The 20877-nt window shown below is 43.4% G+C and overlaps 2 protein-coding genes across 3 annotated transcripts in view; both read right to left on the minus strand.

The window, feature by feature from the left end:
• Positions 1 to 1205: 1205 nt before the first annotated feature.
• Positions 1206 to 12132, minus strand: si:dkeyp-113d7.1 (uncharacterized protein LOC407709 homolog). Of its 2 annotated transcripts, XM_046835469.1 has the most exons (3): positions 11853 to 12132; positions 3933 to 5129; positions 1206 to 2071 (listed from the first exon to the last, which is right to left on the minus strand). In XM_046835469.1, the coding sequence occupies exons 2-3, from the start codon at positions 5047 to 5049 to the stop codon at positions 2055 to 2057; spliced, it is 1134 nt and encodes a 377-aa protein (XP_046691425.1). In that variant the 5' UTR covers positions 5050 to 5129; positions 11853 to 12132; the 3' UTR covers positions 1206 to 2054. The 2 variants fall into 2 exon arrangements, with proteins under 2 accessions (XP_046691425.1, XP_046691424.1); XM_046835468.1 differs by lacking the exon at positions 1206 to 2071 and having other exon boundaries at positions 2115 to 5129.
• Positions 12133 to 17574: 5442 nt separating this feature from the next.
• The window catches only part of si:dkeyp-113d7.10 (eukaryotic translation initiation factor 5B), an 8862-nt gene continuing 5559 nt past the window's right edge, over positions 17575 to 20877 (minus strand). The window contains exons 3-4 of the mRNA XM_046835435.1: positions 18919 to 19197; positions 17575 to 18677 (exon numbers count right to left, since the gene is read on the minus strand). Coding sequence (XP_046691391.1) covers positions 18280 to 18677; positions 18919 to 19197 — 677 coding nt within the window. The 3' untranslated portion in view covers positions 17575 to 18279. The remainder of the gene's footprint in view (positions 18678 to 18918; positions 19198 to 20877) is intronic.

Consider the following 20877-nt stretch of genomic DNA (forward strand, 5'->3'; position numbering starts at 1 on the left):
CCAGAGGGTGGTGCGTTCAGCTGAACGTACCATCCACACCGAGCTCCCTGACCTGCAGGACATCTACAGCACGCGGTGCAGGACCAGAGCCAGGAAGATTGTGAAGGACCTCAGCTATCCCAACAATGGACTCTTCTATTTGTTGCGTTCAGGGAAACACTTCTGCTCCCTGAAAGCAAACACAGAGAGAATGAGGAGGAGCTTCTTCCCACAGGCCATTCGGTGTTTAAACCAGGAAACACCCAGGATCTAAAAGCTGTTCACTCTCTCCATCATCACACTTCTTCTCTGTACAGATCTCACCTCTCACACCACGACACTTTAAACTCTGGACTTGCACAGCAAAGTGCACTTTATATTTATTTATTTTATACCACACCATTCTGCACACGGACACTTACGGACCCTTACACCACACCATACCGCACACGGACACTTACGGACACTTTACACCACACCATACCGCACACGGACACTTACGGACCCTTACACCACACCATACCGCACACGGACACTTACGGACACTTTACACCACACCATACCGCACACGGACACTTTATGGACACTCTATACCGCACACAGACACTTACGGACCCTTACACCACACCATACCGCACACGGACACTTACGGACACTTACGGACACTTACGGACACTTTACACCACACCATACCGCACGGACACTTACGGACACTTACGGACACTTTACACCACACCATACCGCACACGGACACTTTATGGACACTTTACACCACACCATACCGCACACGGACACTTTATAGACAACCCACCACTAAAATTGTCTATTGTTTACACTTTGGCACACATTGTTTACTGTTTCACTGTCTACTGCCATAAGAATTATTTTTTTGTATATACATTTTTCTCTTTGTTCACATACATATCTTTATATATCCTTTATATATTATATTCTTATATTTTATTTTATATAGTTTTTATACTTTATTTATCTGCTTTTTTTCTTTCTCCCCACCCTATTCCCCTCTTGCCGGACCGTCGTATAAAGCATTTCACTGCATGTTGTACCCTGTATTTATGTGTATGTGATGAATAAAATTCGATTTGAGGTGAGGGAGGTGAGATTGAGATGGTTTGGACATGTGTCTCAACTTAATTAACCCTCACTGTGTACTGTCTCTCATTCACACACACACACACACACACACACACACACACACACACACACACACACACACACACATTCTCATTTCCAAAATGTTTATTCAAAATATAATAACACTAAATAGAAATAATGAGTGGAGCAGTGCTCGAGCATGGAGGGAGCCTCAGGTCCATGTTTGAGGTCTCAGGTTTTGATCTTCTGACTATCTGTTTTCTGTGTATCATTTCAGATCTTGAATTTAATCTGGTGGATAATAATTATAATTAGAATAATAATTAATTATCATCATACTGCACTTGCCTCTATCAGGATCCAGCATCACTGCACCACCTGTACCTTCTGAGAGAATGTTTTTAAAAGCAGGAGAATTGATGAGCCGAAGAAGAAACAGGCTCAAGGAAGAACATGGAATTATTTTAGTCCCTTCACAAAAACATGAAACGTGATGAGATTTGTTAAATAGAAAGAAAGAAAGAAAAAGAAAGAAAGAAAGAAAGAAAGAAAGAAAGAAAGAAAGAAAGAAAGAAAGAAAGAAAGAAAGAAGATCTGGCCCATTGTAGATGAATGAAAAATAATAATGATGGCGTTTTTAGAGAGACTGGTGTCAAGTTGATGACATTGGTCTTGGAAGTAATTGATAATGCACAATCCTCCAGGCCTCTTGGGGGCACCAGTTTCAAGGCCAGGTTAGATGATCCACAGGCCACCAAAACACCCTGACATACATATGAATTTCTTCTACCTCTGCTTTGTTGGTCCGTTGGTTTCTGTAGTTGAAGATGTGTTTAAGTGAATCTGCAGGTTCACACTGACCACCGCTCAATCAGGAGGGTCCCAGGTGAGGAGGGGTTTCTATGTCAAGTCTGCTTCCTCTGCAGGTTCCTCCTCATGGTGTCTCCGGCAGTCTCTCTTTATTTAGTGTGTAAATCTGTGTGTAAACACAGAATCAAACGAATGGCAGGAAACATCAGTGTTTCATTAGTTTCTTTAATAACTCGTTCCAGTACATGTTGAAAGAATTACATGGTCTCTTGATAAATGTGTTCACGGTGAGTAGGAAAGAAATTGTCACTAAAACAGATCAAACAAATACGAAACATTTCTACCAGACCCCTCCCCCTCCCCCGACATAGTAAAGAAAGACACTTGCGTAAAAGCAAATCGGTCACAAACAGGTATGAAAACGTATATAATTATATAGAATCTTTAAAGGATAATACTTTGAGAGGTGTGTAACAGAGCACAGGAGACTAAAACCATATGTTCATGTTCATGTGAAAAGTCAGTCGTATCTTTGTGTTTAATTTCTTTTTTTGGTCAACTGTCAATCATTCTCAGGGGGTGGGATCAGTGATTATGACTGGTTTGTTGGAGAGCAGTGATGTGAGCTTGCCTCTGAACCTGACGTTCTCCTGCACCTCAGAGCTCCTGTTCATGCTGACATCATCAGGAGGGTCACAGTAATGATGATGAAAGAAGGTTGGCTAATATAGCGATACTAACATCAGCAATGTTACTGCATCAGACTCCGTGTAAAGACTGTCTGGTACAGAGTTTCACCTGATCTACTATCAAGAAGGTCTGTAATGGAACAGTGAGGTTTCTAATGACAAAGTCCCTTTGGTTTTAAAACATGATGTTAGATATGTGCTGAGGGGGAATATTTTGGTCCTGGATATGTGGTCATTTCAACCGCCTGAGAAGTAGACAGAGGAACTCATCAAACCTTCTGTATTTAACTTCTGTCACTTATCTCCAACTCTGATTCTATCCATATGCCACGATCTGTTTGGAGATGGACTTTAGTGTGTGAACAAAACTTGAATGTGTTCGTTAGCCCCGAGTCAGAGCTCAATTGTGCCTGTGGTTCCATAGGAACCTAATAAAGTCGGCATTAATACTGATAAGAAGTGTGTGTAGGAATGTACCATTACCCCACAGAGGTAATGAGCAAGTCCATGAGTTCCGGAATGTCTTCGATGAAGTACAGTGTGTTTGTGTCTTTGACAAACTGCATGTGAATCTGTGAACATGTTTGCTAGGAGGTATGATCTCTCGAGTATCTCTCTCTCAAGTCTGGTGAGGTCTTCAGTTCTGCTAAACACTTTGTGTTTAAACATGAGGTATCTAAGTAACAGGTAGCAGGACCTTCAGAGTACCAGACCATGGCCACAAGTGGCAGTATGGGAATGAATAGCAAGCTTCTGCATTGAGGTTTTTCACAGCCCCAAGAACCAACTGGTTCTCTCCTAAACACCTTACTTACCGCCACCTCTGGTCTTCTACCTCACGCTGGGGCTACCAGTTTGTGCACCACTGAATACAGTCAACAAATACAGTGAGGACTCAGACTCGACTCTAATCACACTGATCCCATCCTCTGACATTTACAGATAAACACATAAAACGTTCGAATCCATTATAAATATATCAATTCTATTATTTTCTGTGTGTGTGGGAAAATGAACATTTTGTTTTGTATCCTGTGCCCCGTTACTTTTTAGCTGCACTCGTTCTGTGTTATTGCGCTTTCTCTCGTTTGTGGATCTGTTCGTGTGCTTTGAGGTGTCCTGACTGGCTAAAGCACTTGCTGCACTGTGGGCAGGAGTACGGTTTCTCGCCTGTGTGGATCTGCTGGTGTGCTTTTAAGTGTCCGAGGCGGCCGAAGCTCTTGCCGCACTGCGTGCATTGAAACGGTTTTACCCCGGTGTGGATCTTCTCGTGAGTCTTGAGCACACCCGAGTTCCCGAAGCTCTTCCCACAATGTGTACACTGGTATGGCTTCTCACCCATGTGACTTTGCTGGTGGTTACGGAAACTGGCCTCCTTGGTGAAGGCCTTGCTGCAGTGCTGGCAGGAGAATGGCCTCTCACCCGTGTGGACCAGGCGATGTGTCTTAAGCTCCTTGGCGTGGAAAAAGGCCTTTCCGCACTCGTCGCAGGTGAATGGCTTCTCGCCCGTGTGGATACGCTGGTGCGAACGCAGGTCATCTGCCTTGGTGAAGCCTTTTGGACACAAGCTGCAGTTGTATGGTTTTTGGCCCGTGTGTATCAGTTGGTGGCGTTTCAGGTTGCCCGCTTGGCCGAAGCTCTTGCCGCACTGCGAGCAGGAGTACGGCCGCTCCCCGGTGTGGATCCGCTGGTGTGTTTTCAGGTTTCCCAGAGTGCTGAAGTTCTTTCCGCATTGTGTGCAGGAGAACGGCTTTTCACCTGTCGGATTACGAGGTTTACGTGGTTGCGTTTTAGCTTTCGCAGGGTCTGGGGTTGTGGTGTTTGTGTTTGCGGACTGCATGTCGTACATGTGAGCAGATGAAAACTCGATAACGGCGTCAGGGCGGAGCTTGTTAAGCTCAGTGCGGAGCTCCGCCATTCGGATGGACTCAAGGATGTTGGACTCCACCGTATCTGATGTCTCGGATTTCTCGGACGCGAGCGTCGAGTCATATTCGTACCGGCTAGCTTCAAGTTCCATTGCATAGTAACACTGCAGGTCAGAACTCTGATCCGACTTGATGTAGTCCAGGTTGTCGTGTGACGTGTAGTCAAAGGCATCATAACTAGACTTATACGAGTCCAACTCAGCGCTGTGGAATGAGTGCAGGTCTGACTTGATGTACTCCAGGCCACTAATCTCCATCCGGATGTGTTCCGTTCCCAGTTCGGCAGTGCTCAGGGGCTGGATTTGGGACACGTCCACGGTGCGGACCGGTACCAGCTCTAGGTCCGGCTCGCTCTTTACACAGGGCAGCATGGCCGTTGGCTCTGTGACTTCCGAGCTCAGGGTGTTCAGCATGGCCAGGGTCGGCGTCACACACTCGGCACGGAGGGGCTCCAGAGCAGGTGACAAACACTCCGAGGCCAGAGCATTCAGACCCAACGCAACACACTCCGTCTCCATCTCAGCCATCGTCCACCGGATTCGTCCCTCAGCACGCTACCTACTACCCCTACTGCCAATGCTGCTGATCTCTGCCCTGATACTGCAGCCTGTGGAACACACACACACAGGTTAATGTTAGCTGAGCTTAGTACCAGACAAACAAACACAAATCATCATTACCCGCAACAAACAAAGTGTGTTTTTTGTGTTACAGGATTGTTGTGTGTTACAGGAGTATAATACAACAAACACTCTCTTGTTAAAATCATATAAGGCGTATATGGAAATGGAGACAGAACTTTTGCCGACTTGGAATATGTTTCCACCACTGCAGATCTATTGACTACTCAGAATAAAAGTTTTCCGTGGGAGACACATGTACGATGCCATCGCAGCGGAGAGAGAGAGCAAATTCACAGCTCATTTGCTCTTTGTGGGAAGATAAACTGCCACGGTCACTGATAAAAGCGTGAACTTTGTAAAAGCGTTTAGAATGTTTGAAGCTGATGATGAAGAATGATGTAGACGAGGACGAGGTCATATTTACGGAATTGCACGAAGTTTTATGAGATGACAGCGAGAGGTATGTTCTCCCTCCACATCACCACTGTGTAGCCCACACCCTTAACCTTATAAACACTAGCGATAGTTACATTCCTGACGGCGAGGCAGATTGAAAATCAGTGTACAGAAGAGCGACTGGAAAGTGTTCAGCCTTGTGCTCAAAATGTAGTCGATCATCTTATTGTTCTCTAAGAAGTTATTAATCATTTTAAATGTTTAAGAAATGTCTTTTGCCCTATTATAACTGATTTCTTAATGGCAATTATCTATATGACACCTGTTACACCTGTAAGGCGTGAAAGAGATACAAGTAACGCAAAAGTAACGCAAAAGTAATATAACGCATTACTTTCCATAAAAAGTAACTAAGTAACGTAATTATTTACTTTTTTGGGAGTAACTCAATATTGTAACGCATTACTTTTAAAAGTAACTTTGCCCAACAAGCACACTGCTATAACACAACAAACACACTGCTATTACACAACAAACACTCTGCTATAACACAACAAGCACACTGCTATTACACAACAAACACACTGCTATAACACAACAAACACACTGCTATTACACAACAAACACTCTGCTATAACACAAGCACACTGCTATTACACAACAAACACACTGCTATTACACAACACACACTGCTGTAACACAACAAGCACTGCTATTACACAACAAACACACTGCTATTACACAACAAACACTCTGCTATAACACAACAAACACACTGCTATTACACAACAAACACTCTGCTATAACACAACAAGCACACTGCTATTACACAACAATCACACTGCTATAACACAACAAACACACTGCTATTACACAACAAACACACTGCTATAACACAACAAGCACACTGCTATTACACAACAAACACACTGCTATAACACAACAAACACACTGCTATTACACTACAAACACACTGCTATAACACAACAAGCACACTGCTATAACACAACAAACACACTGCTATTACACAACAAACACACTGCTTTTACACAACAAACACACTGCTATTACACAACAAACACTCTTCTATAACACAACAAGCACACTGCTATAACACAACAAACACACTGCTATAACACAACAAACACGCTGCTATTACACAACAAACACTCTGCTATAACACAACAAGCACACTGCTATTACACAACAAACACACTGCTATTACACAACAAACACACTGCTATTACACAACACACTGCTTCACACAACAAACACACTCCTGTGACTCAACAAACACCCACTGTAGTAACAAACATTGCTGTTACACAACAAATACACACTACTGTAACACAACAAACACACAGCTGAAATGCAAGAAACACACACTCCTGTAACACAACGCACTGTTTTTACAAAACAAAAACACACTTTTGTAACATGACAAACTCCTGCAACATAACAAACACACGCAGTTACACAACACACACTGCTGTAACATAGCAAACATACTCCTGTAACAAAACACACTGCTGTTACACAACACACACTGCTCTTACACAACACACATTGCTGTTACACAACACACACTGCTGTAACACAGCAAACATACTCCTGTAACAAAACACACTGCTGTAACACAACACACACTGCTGTAACACAGCAAACATACTCCTGTTACAAAACACACTGCTGTAACACAACACGCACTGCTGTTACACAACACACACTGCTGTAACACAGCAAACATACTCCTGTAACAAAACATACTCCTGTAACACAACACACTGCTGTTACATTAATACACACTGCTGTAACACAACACACACTGCTGTTGCAAAAACACACTGCTGTTACACCACACACTGCTGTTACAAAAACACACTGCTGTTACAAAAACACACTGCTGTTACACAATACACACTGCTGTAACACAGCAAACATACTCCTGTAATAAAACACACTGCTGTAACACAACACACACTGCTGTTACACAACACACACTGCTGTTACACAACACACACTGCTGTTACACAACACACTGCTGTTACACAACACACACTGCTGTAACATAGCAAACATACTCCTGTAATAAAACACACTGCTGTAACACAACATACATACTTCTGTAACAAAACACACTGCTGTAACACAACACACTGCTGTAACACAACACGCACTGCTGTTACACAACACACTGCTGTTACACAACACACACCGCTGTAACACAGCATACATACTGTAACAAAACACACTGCTGTAACACACACACACTGCTGTTACACAACACACACTGCTGTAACACAACACACACTGCTGTTACACAACACACCACTGTAACACAGCATACATACTTCTGTAACAAAACACACTGCTGTAACACAACACACACTGCTGTAACACAACACACTGCTGTAACACAGCATACATACTTGTAACAAAACACACACTGCTGTTACACAACACACACTGCTGTAACATAGCAAACATACTCCTGTAACAAAACACACACTGCTGTTACACAACACACACTGCTGTAACATAGCAAACATACTCCTGTAACAAAACATACTCCTGTAACACAACACACTGCTGTAACACAACACAGACTGTTGTTACACAACACACACTGCTGTTACACCACACACTGCTGTTATAAAACACACTGCTGTTACAAAACACACTGCTGTTACACAATACACACTGCTGTAACACACACTGCTGTAACACAGCAAACATACTCCTGTAACAAAACACACTGCTGTAACACACACACACACACTGCTGTTACACAACACACACTGCTGTTACACAACACACACTGCTGTTACACAACACACACTGCTGTAACATAGCAAACATACTCCTGTAACAACACACACCGCTGTAACACAACATACATACTTCTGTAACAAAACACACTGCTGTAACACAACACACACTGCTGTAACACAACACGCACTGCTGTTACACAACACGCACTGCTGTTACACAACACACACCGCTGTAACACAGCATACATACTTCTGTAACAAAACACACTGCTGTAACACAACACACACTGCTGTAACACAACACACTGCTGTTACACAACACACACCGTGGAACACAGCATAAATACTTCTGGAACAAAACACATTGCTGTACCACAACACACACTGCTGTAACACAACACACACTGCTGTAACACAACACACACTGCTGTTACACAACACACCACTGTAACACAGCATACATACTTCTGTAACAAAACACACTGCTGTAACAACACACACTGCTGTAACACAACACACACTGCTGTTACACAACACACACCGTGGAACACAGCATAAATACTTCTGGAACAAAACACATTGCTGTACCACAACACACACTGCTGTAACACAACACACACTGCTGTAACACAGCATACATACTTCTGTAACAAAACACACACTGCTGTTACACAACACACACTGCTGTAACATAGCAAACATACTCCTGTAACAAAACACACACTGCTGTTACACAACACACACTGCTGTAACATAGCAAACATACTCCTGTAACAAAACACACTGCTGTAACACAACACACACTGCTGTTACACAACACACACTGCTGTAACACAACACACACTGCTGTTACACAACACACACCACTGTAACACAGCATACATACTTCTGTAACAAAACACACTGCTGTAACATAGCAAACATACTCCTGTAACAAAACACACTGCTGTAACACAACACACATTGCTGTACCACAACACGCACTGCTGTTACAACACACACCGCTGTAACACAGCATACATACTTCTGTAACAAAACACACTGCTGTAACACAACACACACTGCTGTTACACAACACACACTGCTGTAACACAACACACACTGCTGTTACACAACACACACCACTGTAACACAGCATACATACTTCTGTAACAAAACACACTGCTGTAACACAACACACACTGCTGTAACACAACACACACTGCTGTTACACAACACACACCGTGGAACACAGCATAAATACTTCTGGAACAAAACACATTGCTGTACCACAACACACACTGCTGTAACACAACACACACTGCTGTAACACAGCATACATACTTCTGTAACAAAACACACACTGCTGTTACACAACACACACTGCTGTAACATAGCAAACATACTCCTGTAACAAAACACACACTGCTGTTACACAACACACACTGCTGTAACATAGCAAACATACTCCTGTAACAAAACACACTGCTGTAACACAACACACACTGCTGTTACACAACACACTGCTGTAACACAACACACACTGCTGTTACACAACACACCACTGTAACACAGCATACATACTTCTGTAACAAAACACACTGCTGTAACATAGCAAACATACTCCTGTAACAAAACACACTGCTGTAACACAACACACATTGCTGTACCACAACACACACTGCTGTAACACAACACACACTGCTGTAACACAGCATACATACTTCTGTAACAAAACACACACTGCTGTTACACAACACACACTGCTGTAACATAGCAAACATACTCCTGTAACAAAACACACACTGCTGTTACACAACACACACTGCTGTAACATAGCAAACATACTCCTGTAACAAAACACACTGCTGTAACACAACACACACTGCTGTTACACAACACACACTGCTGTAACACAACACACACTGCTGTTACACAACACACACCACTGTAACACAGCATACATACTTCTGTAACAAAACACACTGCTTTAACACAACACACACTGCTGTAACACAACACACACTGCTGTTACACAACACACCGTGGAACACAGCATAAATACTTCTGGAACAAAACACATTGCTGTACCACAACACACACTGCTGTAACACAACACACACTGCTGTAACACAGCATACATACTTCTGTAACAAAACACACACTGCTGTTACACAACACACACTGCTGTAACATAGCAAACATACTCCTGTAACACAACACACTGTTGTTACACAACACACACTGCTGTTGCAAAAACACACTGCTGTTACACCACACACTGCTGTTACAAAAACACACTGCTGTTACAAAAACACACTGCTGTTACACAACACACACTGCTGTAACACAGCAAACATACTCCTGTAACAAAACATACTCCTGTAACACAACACACACTGCTGTTACACAACACACACTGCTGTTACACAACACACACTGCTGTTACACAACACACACCGCTGTTACACAACACACACTGCTGTAACATAGCAAACATACTCCTGTAACAAAACACGCACTGCTGTTACACAACACGCACTGCTGTTACACAACACACACCGCTGTAACACAGCATACATACTTCTGTAACAAAACACACTGCTGTTACACAACACACACTGCTGTAACACAACACACACTGCTGTTACACAACACACACCGCTGTAACACAGCATACATACTTCTGTAACAAAACACACACTGCTGTAACACAACACACACTGCTGTTACACAACACACACTGCTGTAACACAACACACACACTAACAAAGTAAATATTTGCATTATGTCCAACTGTGTGAATAACAGAATGCGTGCGTGTGGAGGCGCCTGTCAATCAATTAATCAATCAATCAATCAGCAGATCAAAGCGAAGCGGCGCTGCTGAATAAAGAGATCAGAACTGGAAGTGAGAAATAAACTCCTGCGTTAGCATTAGCATTAGCATTGTGGGCTAACAGGGTAAATGTGGCCCGAGCTGATTGAAGCTTCGGCACTTATTGCTTGCTTTTATTCATCATGACGTTGTGTGTGTGTGTGTGTGTGTGTGTGTGTGTGTGTGCTGTTAGGTTGCAGGATGTACATGGACTCAATGTTCCACTGTTTCTTTTATGAAATCTTGAGGAGAAGAGGTAAAAAAAAGGGTAAAGGAGGAGTGTAGAAGAGACTGAGAGGCGCGCACACGCACACACACACACACACACACACACACACCGTCAGCAGCTACAGAGGCCATCTTGTTTATGGCTCCAGCTCTCTCTCTCTCTCTCTCTCTCTCCCCGCAAAACTTTTCCTCTTTCCGTTTTTGTTTAGTTTCCGTTTGTGCACGCCCCCAAACGAGCCGTGCATAAAAACTAATAAACGGATGTGAGAGAAACAGAACCGGAAACGCAACAATTTATTGCAGTTATTCACAATCACATGCAGACAGTCAGCCGAGACTGAGAGAGAGAGAGAGAGAGAGAGAGAGAGAGAGAGAAGAGATGCACAGAAACATAATGAAAGTAAAATAAATGCACGAGAAAGAAGGGGCTCGGGGTGCGCGCGCTCGGGTTTTACCTGCAGTTTCCCCGGTGCATGGCGTTTCCTCTCTCTCTTTCTCTCTGCAGCGCGCGGGCTCGTCGCTCACCCCCGGAGCCGCCACGTCCGCGAGCTGCCTTCCTCCCTCTCCCTCTCTCTCTCTCTCTCTCTCTCTCTCCTCCTCCTCCCGTCTTTCCGCGCTCGCGCGCTCCGTTTCCAGTCTCAGAGCGGTGGTGGTGGTAGGAGGAGGAGGTCAGTGCGCGCGCGTAGCTGCTGCAGCCACATCAGGAACAGCAGCAGCGCGTGGCGTCACGGTGCCACTTCCGACCAACCGGGAGGAGGCGGGGGGGAGAGTGGGGAGGGGGGGGTGGGGGGAGGCTTACTTCATCTACTGTGAATCAAACCGTGCATTGTGCGCGCGCGACACCCCCCCCCGTAAATTAGTCGTGCACTGTACAAACTAATCTGCTGCTGGAGTGTGTGTGTGTGTGTGTGTGTGTGTGTGTGTGTGTGTGTGTGTGTTCTGTGCTCTGTGTGAATTCAATTTACACACTGCAGTTTCTGTATATACTGTAAAGACACACACACACACACACACACACACACACACACACACACACACACACTGTTTGATTAGTTTTTATTTTACAGTATCAGGTCGTGTGTTTCCCCCCAGACCGGAACCACTCCACCTCTTAATACCATCATTATGACGTCACGTCTACAGAATCAGTACAATAGAGAAGTGCAGTAGATCAGAGCTGCATCACACACAGGATCTCATACAGTCACAATCAACTTTATATCAATTTTATACAGATGTGGTTTGTGAGCTCTGACTAGTGACCCTCTAAACATCCAATCAAATGCTGCCTGCTAAAGGACTTCAGTGCTGGCAACATAAAATCTGATTGGTTACAGCGCTGCTTCAAGCTACATGTACTTTACACTACAGGAGCTGCACTGCTGATACTGCAGACATGAAGGCAGTTAATAGTATAGTTGATCAGTCACACCATGAAGTTATGGGAAAGAGTAGTGGAAGCCAGGCTGAGAGAAGAGGTGACCATCTGTGAGCAGCAGTATGGTTTCATGGCGAGGAAGAGCACCACAGACGCATTATTTGCTTTGAGGATGTTGATGGAGAAGTATAGAGAAGGTCAGAAGGAGTTGCATTGTGTGTTTGTGGATTTAGAGAAAGTGTACAACAGGGTGGAGAGAGGAGTTGTGGTATTGTATGAGGAAGTCTGTAATGACTACATGTATGAGGACGGTGTGACAGCAGTAAAGTGTGCAGTAGGAACGACAGACTGGTTCAAGGTGGAGGTTGGACTGCATCAAGGATCTGCTCTGAGCCCTTTCCTGTTTGCAGTGGTGATGGACAGGTTGACAGACGAGGTCAGACAGGAGTCTCTGTGGACTATGATATTGTGATTTGTGGTGAGAGTAGAGAGCAGGTGGAGAAGATCCTGGAGAGGTGGAGGTACACGCTGGAGAAAAGGGGAATGAAAGTCAGTAGGAGTAAGACGGAGTACATGTGTGTGAATGAGAGGGAGGGCAGTGGAGGGGTGCGGTTGCAGGGAGAAGAGGTGGAGAAGGTGGAGGAGTTCAGGTACCTGGGGACAACAGTGCAAAGTAATGGAGAGTGTGTTAGAGAAGTGAAGAAAAGAGTGCAGGCAGGGTGGAGTGGGTGGAGAAGAGTGATAGCAGGAGTGATTTGTGATAGAAGAGTATCTGTGAGAGTGAAAGGGAAAGTTTATAGGACTGTGGTGAGACCTGAGATGTTGTATGGATTAGAGACAGTGGCATTGAGTAAGACAGGAGGTGGAGCTGGAGGTAGCAGAGCTGAAGATGTTGAGATGTTCGTTGGGAGTGAAGACGATGGACAGGATTAGAAATGAGTTTATTAGAGGGACAGCGCATGTAGGACGTTTTGGAGACAAGGTGAGGGAGGTGAGATTGAGATGGTTTGGACATGTGCAGAGGAGGGACATGGGGTATATCAGTAGGAGAATGCTGAGGATGGAGACACCAGGAAGGAGGAAAAGAGGAAGACCAAGGAGGAGGTTTATGGATGTGGTGAGAGAAGACATGCAGGTAGTTGGTGTGAAAGAGGCAGATGAGGACAGGGGGGGATGGAGACGGATGATCTGCTGTGGCGCCCCCTAATGGAAGAAGCTGAAAGAAGAAGTTGTTCATATTTATATTTATTGCAGAATTGGATACATTTTTGCAATTCAATACAATTATTCAAATAAAATCTTCAAAAACTTAATCCAACATCAACAATTTGTTCTGAAGAATGTTGTAAAAAATATTAGAAATAAAATAAAAAGAAATAAACATGAGTTCAGGTTAAAGATAAAAAAAAATACAGAGAATTAAACCATTGGCCTTAAACACACAGACTTCTGTTTATTATACTTATTTATATATTTATATCTTTTTATAAAGTCTTTGTGCAGAGTCACGGCCTAAGTCCAGTTTGAATGTTTTTTAACCAGGTGCATTTCCGTGGTGGTCCTCCGTCTGACTCCTCGTCTGCTTTTAAATATCAAAAACACACAAACAGAAATGAGCAGAAGAACAGCGCATGCTGCAGTAATAATGCTGCATTCTGAGGTAATGAGCTACAACAACTTCACACCACAATGAGGTACGGCTGTGTGGAGAATAACCGCAAGTGTAAACGTCTGATGCACGTTTTCATCACCATCATCATCACACAATCATCACACAATCATCACACAATCATCATCACACAATCATCATCATCATCACCATCATCACACAATCATTATCATCACACAATCATCATCACATACCATCATCATCATCATCATCATCACACAATCATCACAATCATCATCATCATCACCATCATCACACAATCATCATCACACAATCATCATCACATACCATCATCATCATCATCACAATCATCACACAATCATCATCACACAATCATCATCACACAATCATCATCATCACACATCATCATCATCACACAACCATCATCACACAATCATCATCATCACAACCATCATCACACAACCATCATCACACAATCATCATCACACAATCATCATCACACAAACCATCATCACACAATCATCATCATCACACAATTATCATCATCATCACACAATCATCACACAATCATCATCACACAACCATCATCACACAATCATCATCATCACACAATCATCATTCCACAAACCATCATCACAATCATCATCATCATCACAACCATCATCACACAACCATCATCACACACAATCATCATCATCACACAATCATCATCACAATCATCATCATCATCACACAATCATCATCACACAATCACCATCATCACACAACCATCATCACACAACCATCATCACACAATCATCATCACACAATCACCATCATCACACAACCATCATCACACAATCATCATCACACAATCATCATCATCACACAATCATCATCATCACACTGCTGTTGTGGTGCATGTTTACAGTTACTACATTATACTTATATGCACAATGTGGAGATAAAATATCAACATCCTGATTTACTACATCACTATATACATCATACACCTCCTTTTCAGGTGTGAATAGTGAATTGTGATTGGCTGGAGGTTCAGGTGTGAATAGTGAATTGTGATTGGCTGGAGGTTCAGGTGTGAATAGTGGATTATGATTGGATGGAGGTTCAGGTGTGAATAGTGGATTGTGATTGGATGGAGGGTCAGGTGTGAATAGTGGATTGTGATTGGCTGGAAGTTCAGGTGTGAATAGTGGATTGTGATTGGCTTGAAGGAGTTCAGGTGTGAATGGTGGATTATGATTGGATGGAGGGTCAGGTGTGAATAGTGGATTGTGATTGGATGGAGGGTCAGGTGTGAATAGTGGATTGTGATTGGATGGAGGTCAGGTGTGAATAGTGGATTGTGATTGGCTGGAAGTTCAGGTGTGAATAGTGGATTATGATTGGATGGAGGTCAGTGTGAATAGTGGATTGTGATTGGATGGAGGTCAGGTGTGAATAGTGGATTGTGATTGGATGGAGGGTCAGGTGTGAATAGTGGATTGTGATTGGATGGAGGTTCAGGTGTGAATAGTGGATTGTGATTGGCTTGAAGGAGTTCAGGTGTGAATAGTGGATTATGATTGGATGGAGGGTCAGGTGTGAATAGTGGATTGTGATTGGATGGAGGGTCAGGTGTGAATAGTGGATTGTGATTGGATGGAGGTCAGTGTGAATAGTGGATTATGATTGGATGGAGGTCAGGTGTGAATAGTGGATTGTGATTGGATGGAGGGTCAGGTGTGAATAGTGGATTGTGATTGGATGGAGGGTCAGGTGTGAATAGTGGATTGTGATTGGATGGAGGGTCAGGTGTGAATAGTGAGTTTGATGAAAGATGAGTTTGGAGACGAAGTGAAGAAAAAAAAACATTCAAATGAGATAGAGAACAAAAAAAAACAGCACCAGGAGTTTAATCCAACCGCTTCATTATCTATTAAGACCTATTTATTCAAACTCAGGTAAATAAATATCTTCTGGCACTACTTTATCTGTGTGTGTGATTCGGAGCAGCAGAATTGTCGCTGTAAAGAGTTGTGTATAAAATGTGTAATGAAAATGAAGTGTTATTTTAATCCATTCAGTCAGTTTTACTCTGCAAACATCAATAACAGCTTAAACTCCTCAATGCTACAAGTTGCCATGGTATCAGGTGAGGCTTTAAACCATTATAATGCTCCATTTTACCATGGGACTTTCTTCACCTCCACATCTACACCAACATCCTACAACACCTCACACCCGCATCACCTCCACAACGTCTATTTCTTATTACAGGAGCAGATTTGTATTTTGGGGGGAAATTGTTCATGGTTCATATTGTGTATCATGATGTTGATATTTCAGTCACATCATCCAGCCCTGGTGTCTCTAACAGTTATTTACACGTGCACGTCTGAGAGCAGTGTTGACACCAAACCCACATTCTCCTCCAACTATCCCATAATTGATCTAATGCAGATAATCTCCCGTTTATTTCTAAATATTGTTCCATAATAAACTCATGCACAAGCCCAGATGTGCTGATGATCAGGTGTACCATATACCACAATAATCCAAACACACTATTATTATTATTATTATTATTATTATTATTATTATTATTAGAAATGGAGAGACAGTATCAGATTGTTCAGAACTGACGCTAACCGCTCGCAGCACACTCCGAGTAACAGTCGTGTGATGTTGTTGTTCCCTTGGTTATATTTATCATGATGAATTTAGCTAAGTGGCTAACATTAGCTGATTATGTTAGCTCGGTCCTGTCAGAGCTCAGACTGTTAATAAAAAAATACATAAAAAAAAACTAATAATAATAATAATAAATGACATCGTGGTAAAACCCGTGATGGAAAGTTACACAGTTGAGGAGTCACATGATGGTCACATGACTACAGGAATGAAGCAGGCAAGAACAGGAAGACGCTACGCTAGTTCACCACGTCTCTGCACCACTCCAGATAACGGCACAAAGAAAGAAAGAAAGAGAGAGAGAGAGAGAACATTCAGGTTTATAATGATGATTATTGGTGTTAAAGCTCCAGAAGGTGGAACAATGGAAAGTTGCATAAATCTCCACGATGGGTTTATAATGGAGGGGAGTTTCTGATCGAACGTGAGGTCTGCAGGACCACAGTGTTCAGTTCTTCATCTGCGTCTCGATGAAAATCCACTGTGTGAAGAGGTATTCGTGTGAAAACAAAGACTGTGGAGTTTATTTATTTACATCAAAATATTTAAGTTGCTTGTTAACATTTTAGTCCCAAAAAATGAAATAAAAAGGGAATTAAGATCCATCTTCCTGTCACATGACCCCGTCGCCTCGGGTTTGCGTTTCCGTTCAGGTCATGATGATCTGCGCTCGTGCGCAACAATACCAGAACGATCTGCAGCTTCTTCAGTGATGTGCTCTGTGATTGGCCAAATGAAAAGTCAATCTAAGGTCCTGTTTGTGTGAAAGTGGGCAGGGCTTAGGCTTGTTTAGTAATGAGATCCTGAGCGTACAGTTGGTTATCAGGGGAGGTGTGACGTGGGTCCAGTTTGAATGGTTTCACCTCCTGGGCCGTGTTCCAAACCACACGTTACCTGGAGGATTTAAATAAAGTCCACTTGCAGATATAAGTGAAAACACAACTGGAGACGGGAACTCTATCTGGTTCTTCTGTAATATACTGAACTGTTAAATCATGATGAGAATGTTAAACTCCTCATGTTGCGTCTGATAGACCTTCACACTCATGTGAAAGCAGGGTTCCTCAGCACCTCCCCGTTTCGTGTGCCACAGCTTTCTATCAGGAGTGATGTTGAAGGAAAATGTTTAAGGTGTTCGAGATATGACTGTGTATATCAGCTCAGGACATCTCTACGTTGATGCGTCACGTCGTGTTCCAACTCATGTGTTCTTTCCAGAGTTTGTGCATGCGTGGGCGTGGAGTTTGGAGAACGGCGAGCGAGCTTCCTTGTGTGTGAGCCGGTGTGTTTTGAGTAGGTGAGCTCGGCTGAACTTCCTGCCGCAGGTTTTACACGTGTGGTTCTTCTTCCCGCTCCTGCAGGACTTCGGCTTAGCTTCTTCTTCCTGGCCTTCATCCTCATCTTCTTCCTGGTCCTCAGGGTCGTGGTCATCTGCTCTGGCGATGTCGTGATGAGGGGTCTGAGCGCTTTGCAGTGAGGCGATGGCGTTCAGAAGACTGTCCTCCGACTCCATCGACTCGTCGTCACCGTCTAACAGCTGAGACGGGAGCGTGAGGAGCCGATGGAGCATCGAGGGGGATTTTAACTGAACATCATCTCCTACAGAACAACACACATACAATAAGGGGTCACATGATCCAGACGCACAACAGCAACTACTACATTAAAATACCCCTCAGTTTTATGTAACCATAATTAATGAACATTTAACAAGCAATTAACTATTAACTCATTATAAAAAGAGTTCAACAGAAAAATCCGCAGCAGCAGATGCAACCCTGTGCAACAGTTCTTGGACCCCTAAGACTTTTCTCTATGTCTGCGGTCTGTGACGTCTCACCTGTCAAGCTCGTCTCTGAGGTCTTCTGAGGGTCAAAGGTCACAGTCAGGGACTCAGAATTCTGCAGCCACTGTGGACGATCTGACTGGCTGTCAACATTGCTGTGGGGTGCAGAGTTTTCCTGAAACGCTTCCTCGGAAGGGAGGCGCGATCGCTCCGCTTTGACTTCTCCAGGTTCTTTAACGGGCCAAATGTCAGCACACCATTTTTGACCGAACACCTGATCCAGAACTGGAACCCAGTCCTGAGACACACTGAGCACGGCCTGAGGGGCAGAGTCTGATAAACACACACACACACACACACACACACACACACACACACACACACACACACACACACACACACCCCTTTTTATTCTGAACCAGGAAGCCCTCAGGAGACACTTCTAAAAACGTTTAAGAGAATGTCGTATTTGAGAGCCCATACAAATTCTGTTCAGCCCTGGACTGCATGCACACACACACACGTTCTCACACACACACACACAATTATACGCACGCTCGCACACTCACTCATGCACACACGTGCACTCGTACGCTCGCACACTCACGCACACGACGGAAGCAATTTACCCCTCAATTTATATTAAAATTTAAAAAAATATATTTATTCTTTAAAAAGTGTAAACGTTTGTGTGCATGCATGTGTGTGTGTGTGTGTGTGTGTGTGTGTGTGTGTGCTTCTGTATCAGTTCAAGAAACAGAGTGTGTAGTTCTTCAGTCAGCATTTAGGTGGCGAGTTTCTAGAATCCACAGTAGTGTTTTAGGTTCTCTGAAATGCACACTTACTACAAACACTGTACTACAGTGGAACCCGGTTGTCAGGGCCTAGGGGCCAAAAAGCGTCGAGATAACCAATGATCGAGATAAATATATTATATATTAATGTGCTTGAAATTTCTTTATGTACATGATGTGCGTTAATAAATTAGAATGTACATGCACGTGTTTTTGAAGGGTTTTTTACACTACAGCGTTGCTGTGATTTGTTTGATGAAGGCATGCTATAAAAATTTACATACGTTTGTTAACAACAAAAGGCATAAATGCACCTACTAACAGCAGAGATTCACCAGTATACAATACAAACCACCGTCCATTCTCCATACAAACCTTTATTATATTCTCCAACATTATAAACACACAGATCGCTCACAAAATCACTAAAAACGTGCGGTGTGTAGTTCGTTTTTACACAAAGCTAACCGGTGTCAACATTAACTTCGCGAGTGATTTCACTCTGAAACACAGCTCTGAAAAGTGTCCTACACGCGGTTACTATGGTTACTTTACAAAGTCTAAAATGCTTTGTGCAGATGTGCTTGCCTGTGCTGACTGCACACTTGATACAATTTCTTCATCGGTGATCACGCCATCAGTACCGCCATCAGTACCGCCATCAGTACCGCCATCAGTACCGCCATCAGTACCGCCATCAGTAACTCCTGTGCCTGCTCTTCCAAGATAGCATCTGTAAGGCTTGATTTTTCCGCCACTTCCGCGAGTTCTTCTGCGGCTGCACGGCACTGAGCCTGAAACTCACGGCCACTAGTATAAGACGCTTCCTGGGTGAGGGGTACGTAAACCTTTGTATAAGACGCGTCTCATATACGTAAAAATACGGTAGTGAGATGGTGAAGTGGCATCGATAACTAACATTTTCAAAAGCCGGCGATCGTTTATGGGGCTCGAGATAACCGACGTTAAGTGGCAAATTTGGCCCTCTTTTGTGCTCGAGATATTAGGGTTCGACATAAAAGAATCGACATAACCGATTAGAAAATGCTAAGACAAAGAGAGAATTTGGCGATTCCACTTCGAAAACGTCGACTTAACAGGGTTGGCGAGTTAACCGACTGTACCCTCACACTTACCCCATGAAACACAGTACAACCTTCACACACACACTTACCCCTACAAACACTGTACTACCCTCACACACACACACAAACACTGA

The sequence above is a fragment of the Silurus meridionalis genome, chromosome 22 (genome assembly GCF_014805685.1).
Source record: "Silurus meridionalis isolate SWU-2019-XX chromosome 22, ASM1480568v1, whole genome shotgun sequence".
Lineage (NCBI taxonomy): Eukaryota > Metazoa > Chordata > Actinopteri > Siluriformes > Siluridae > Silurus > Silurus meridionalis.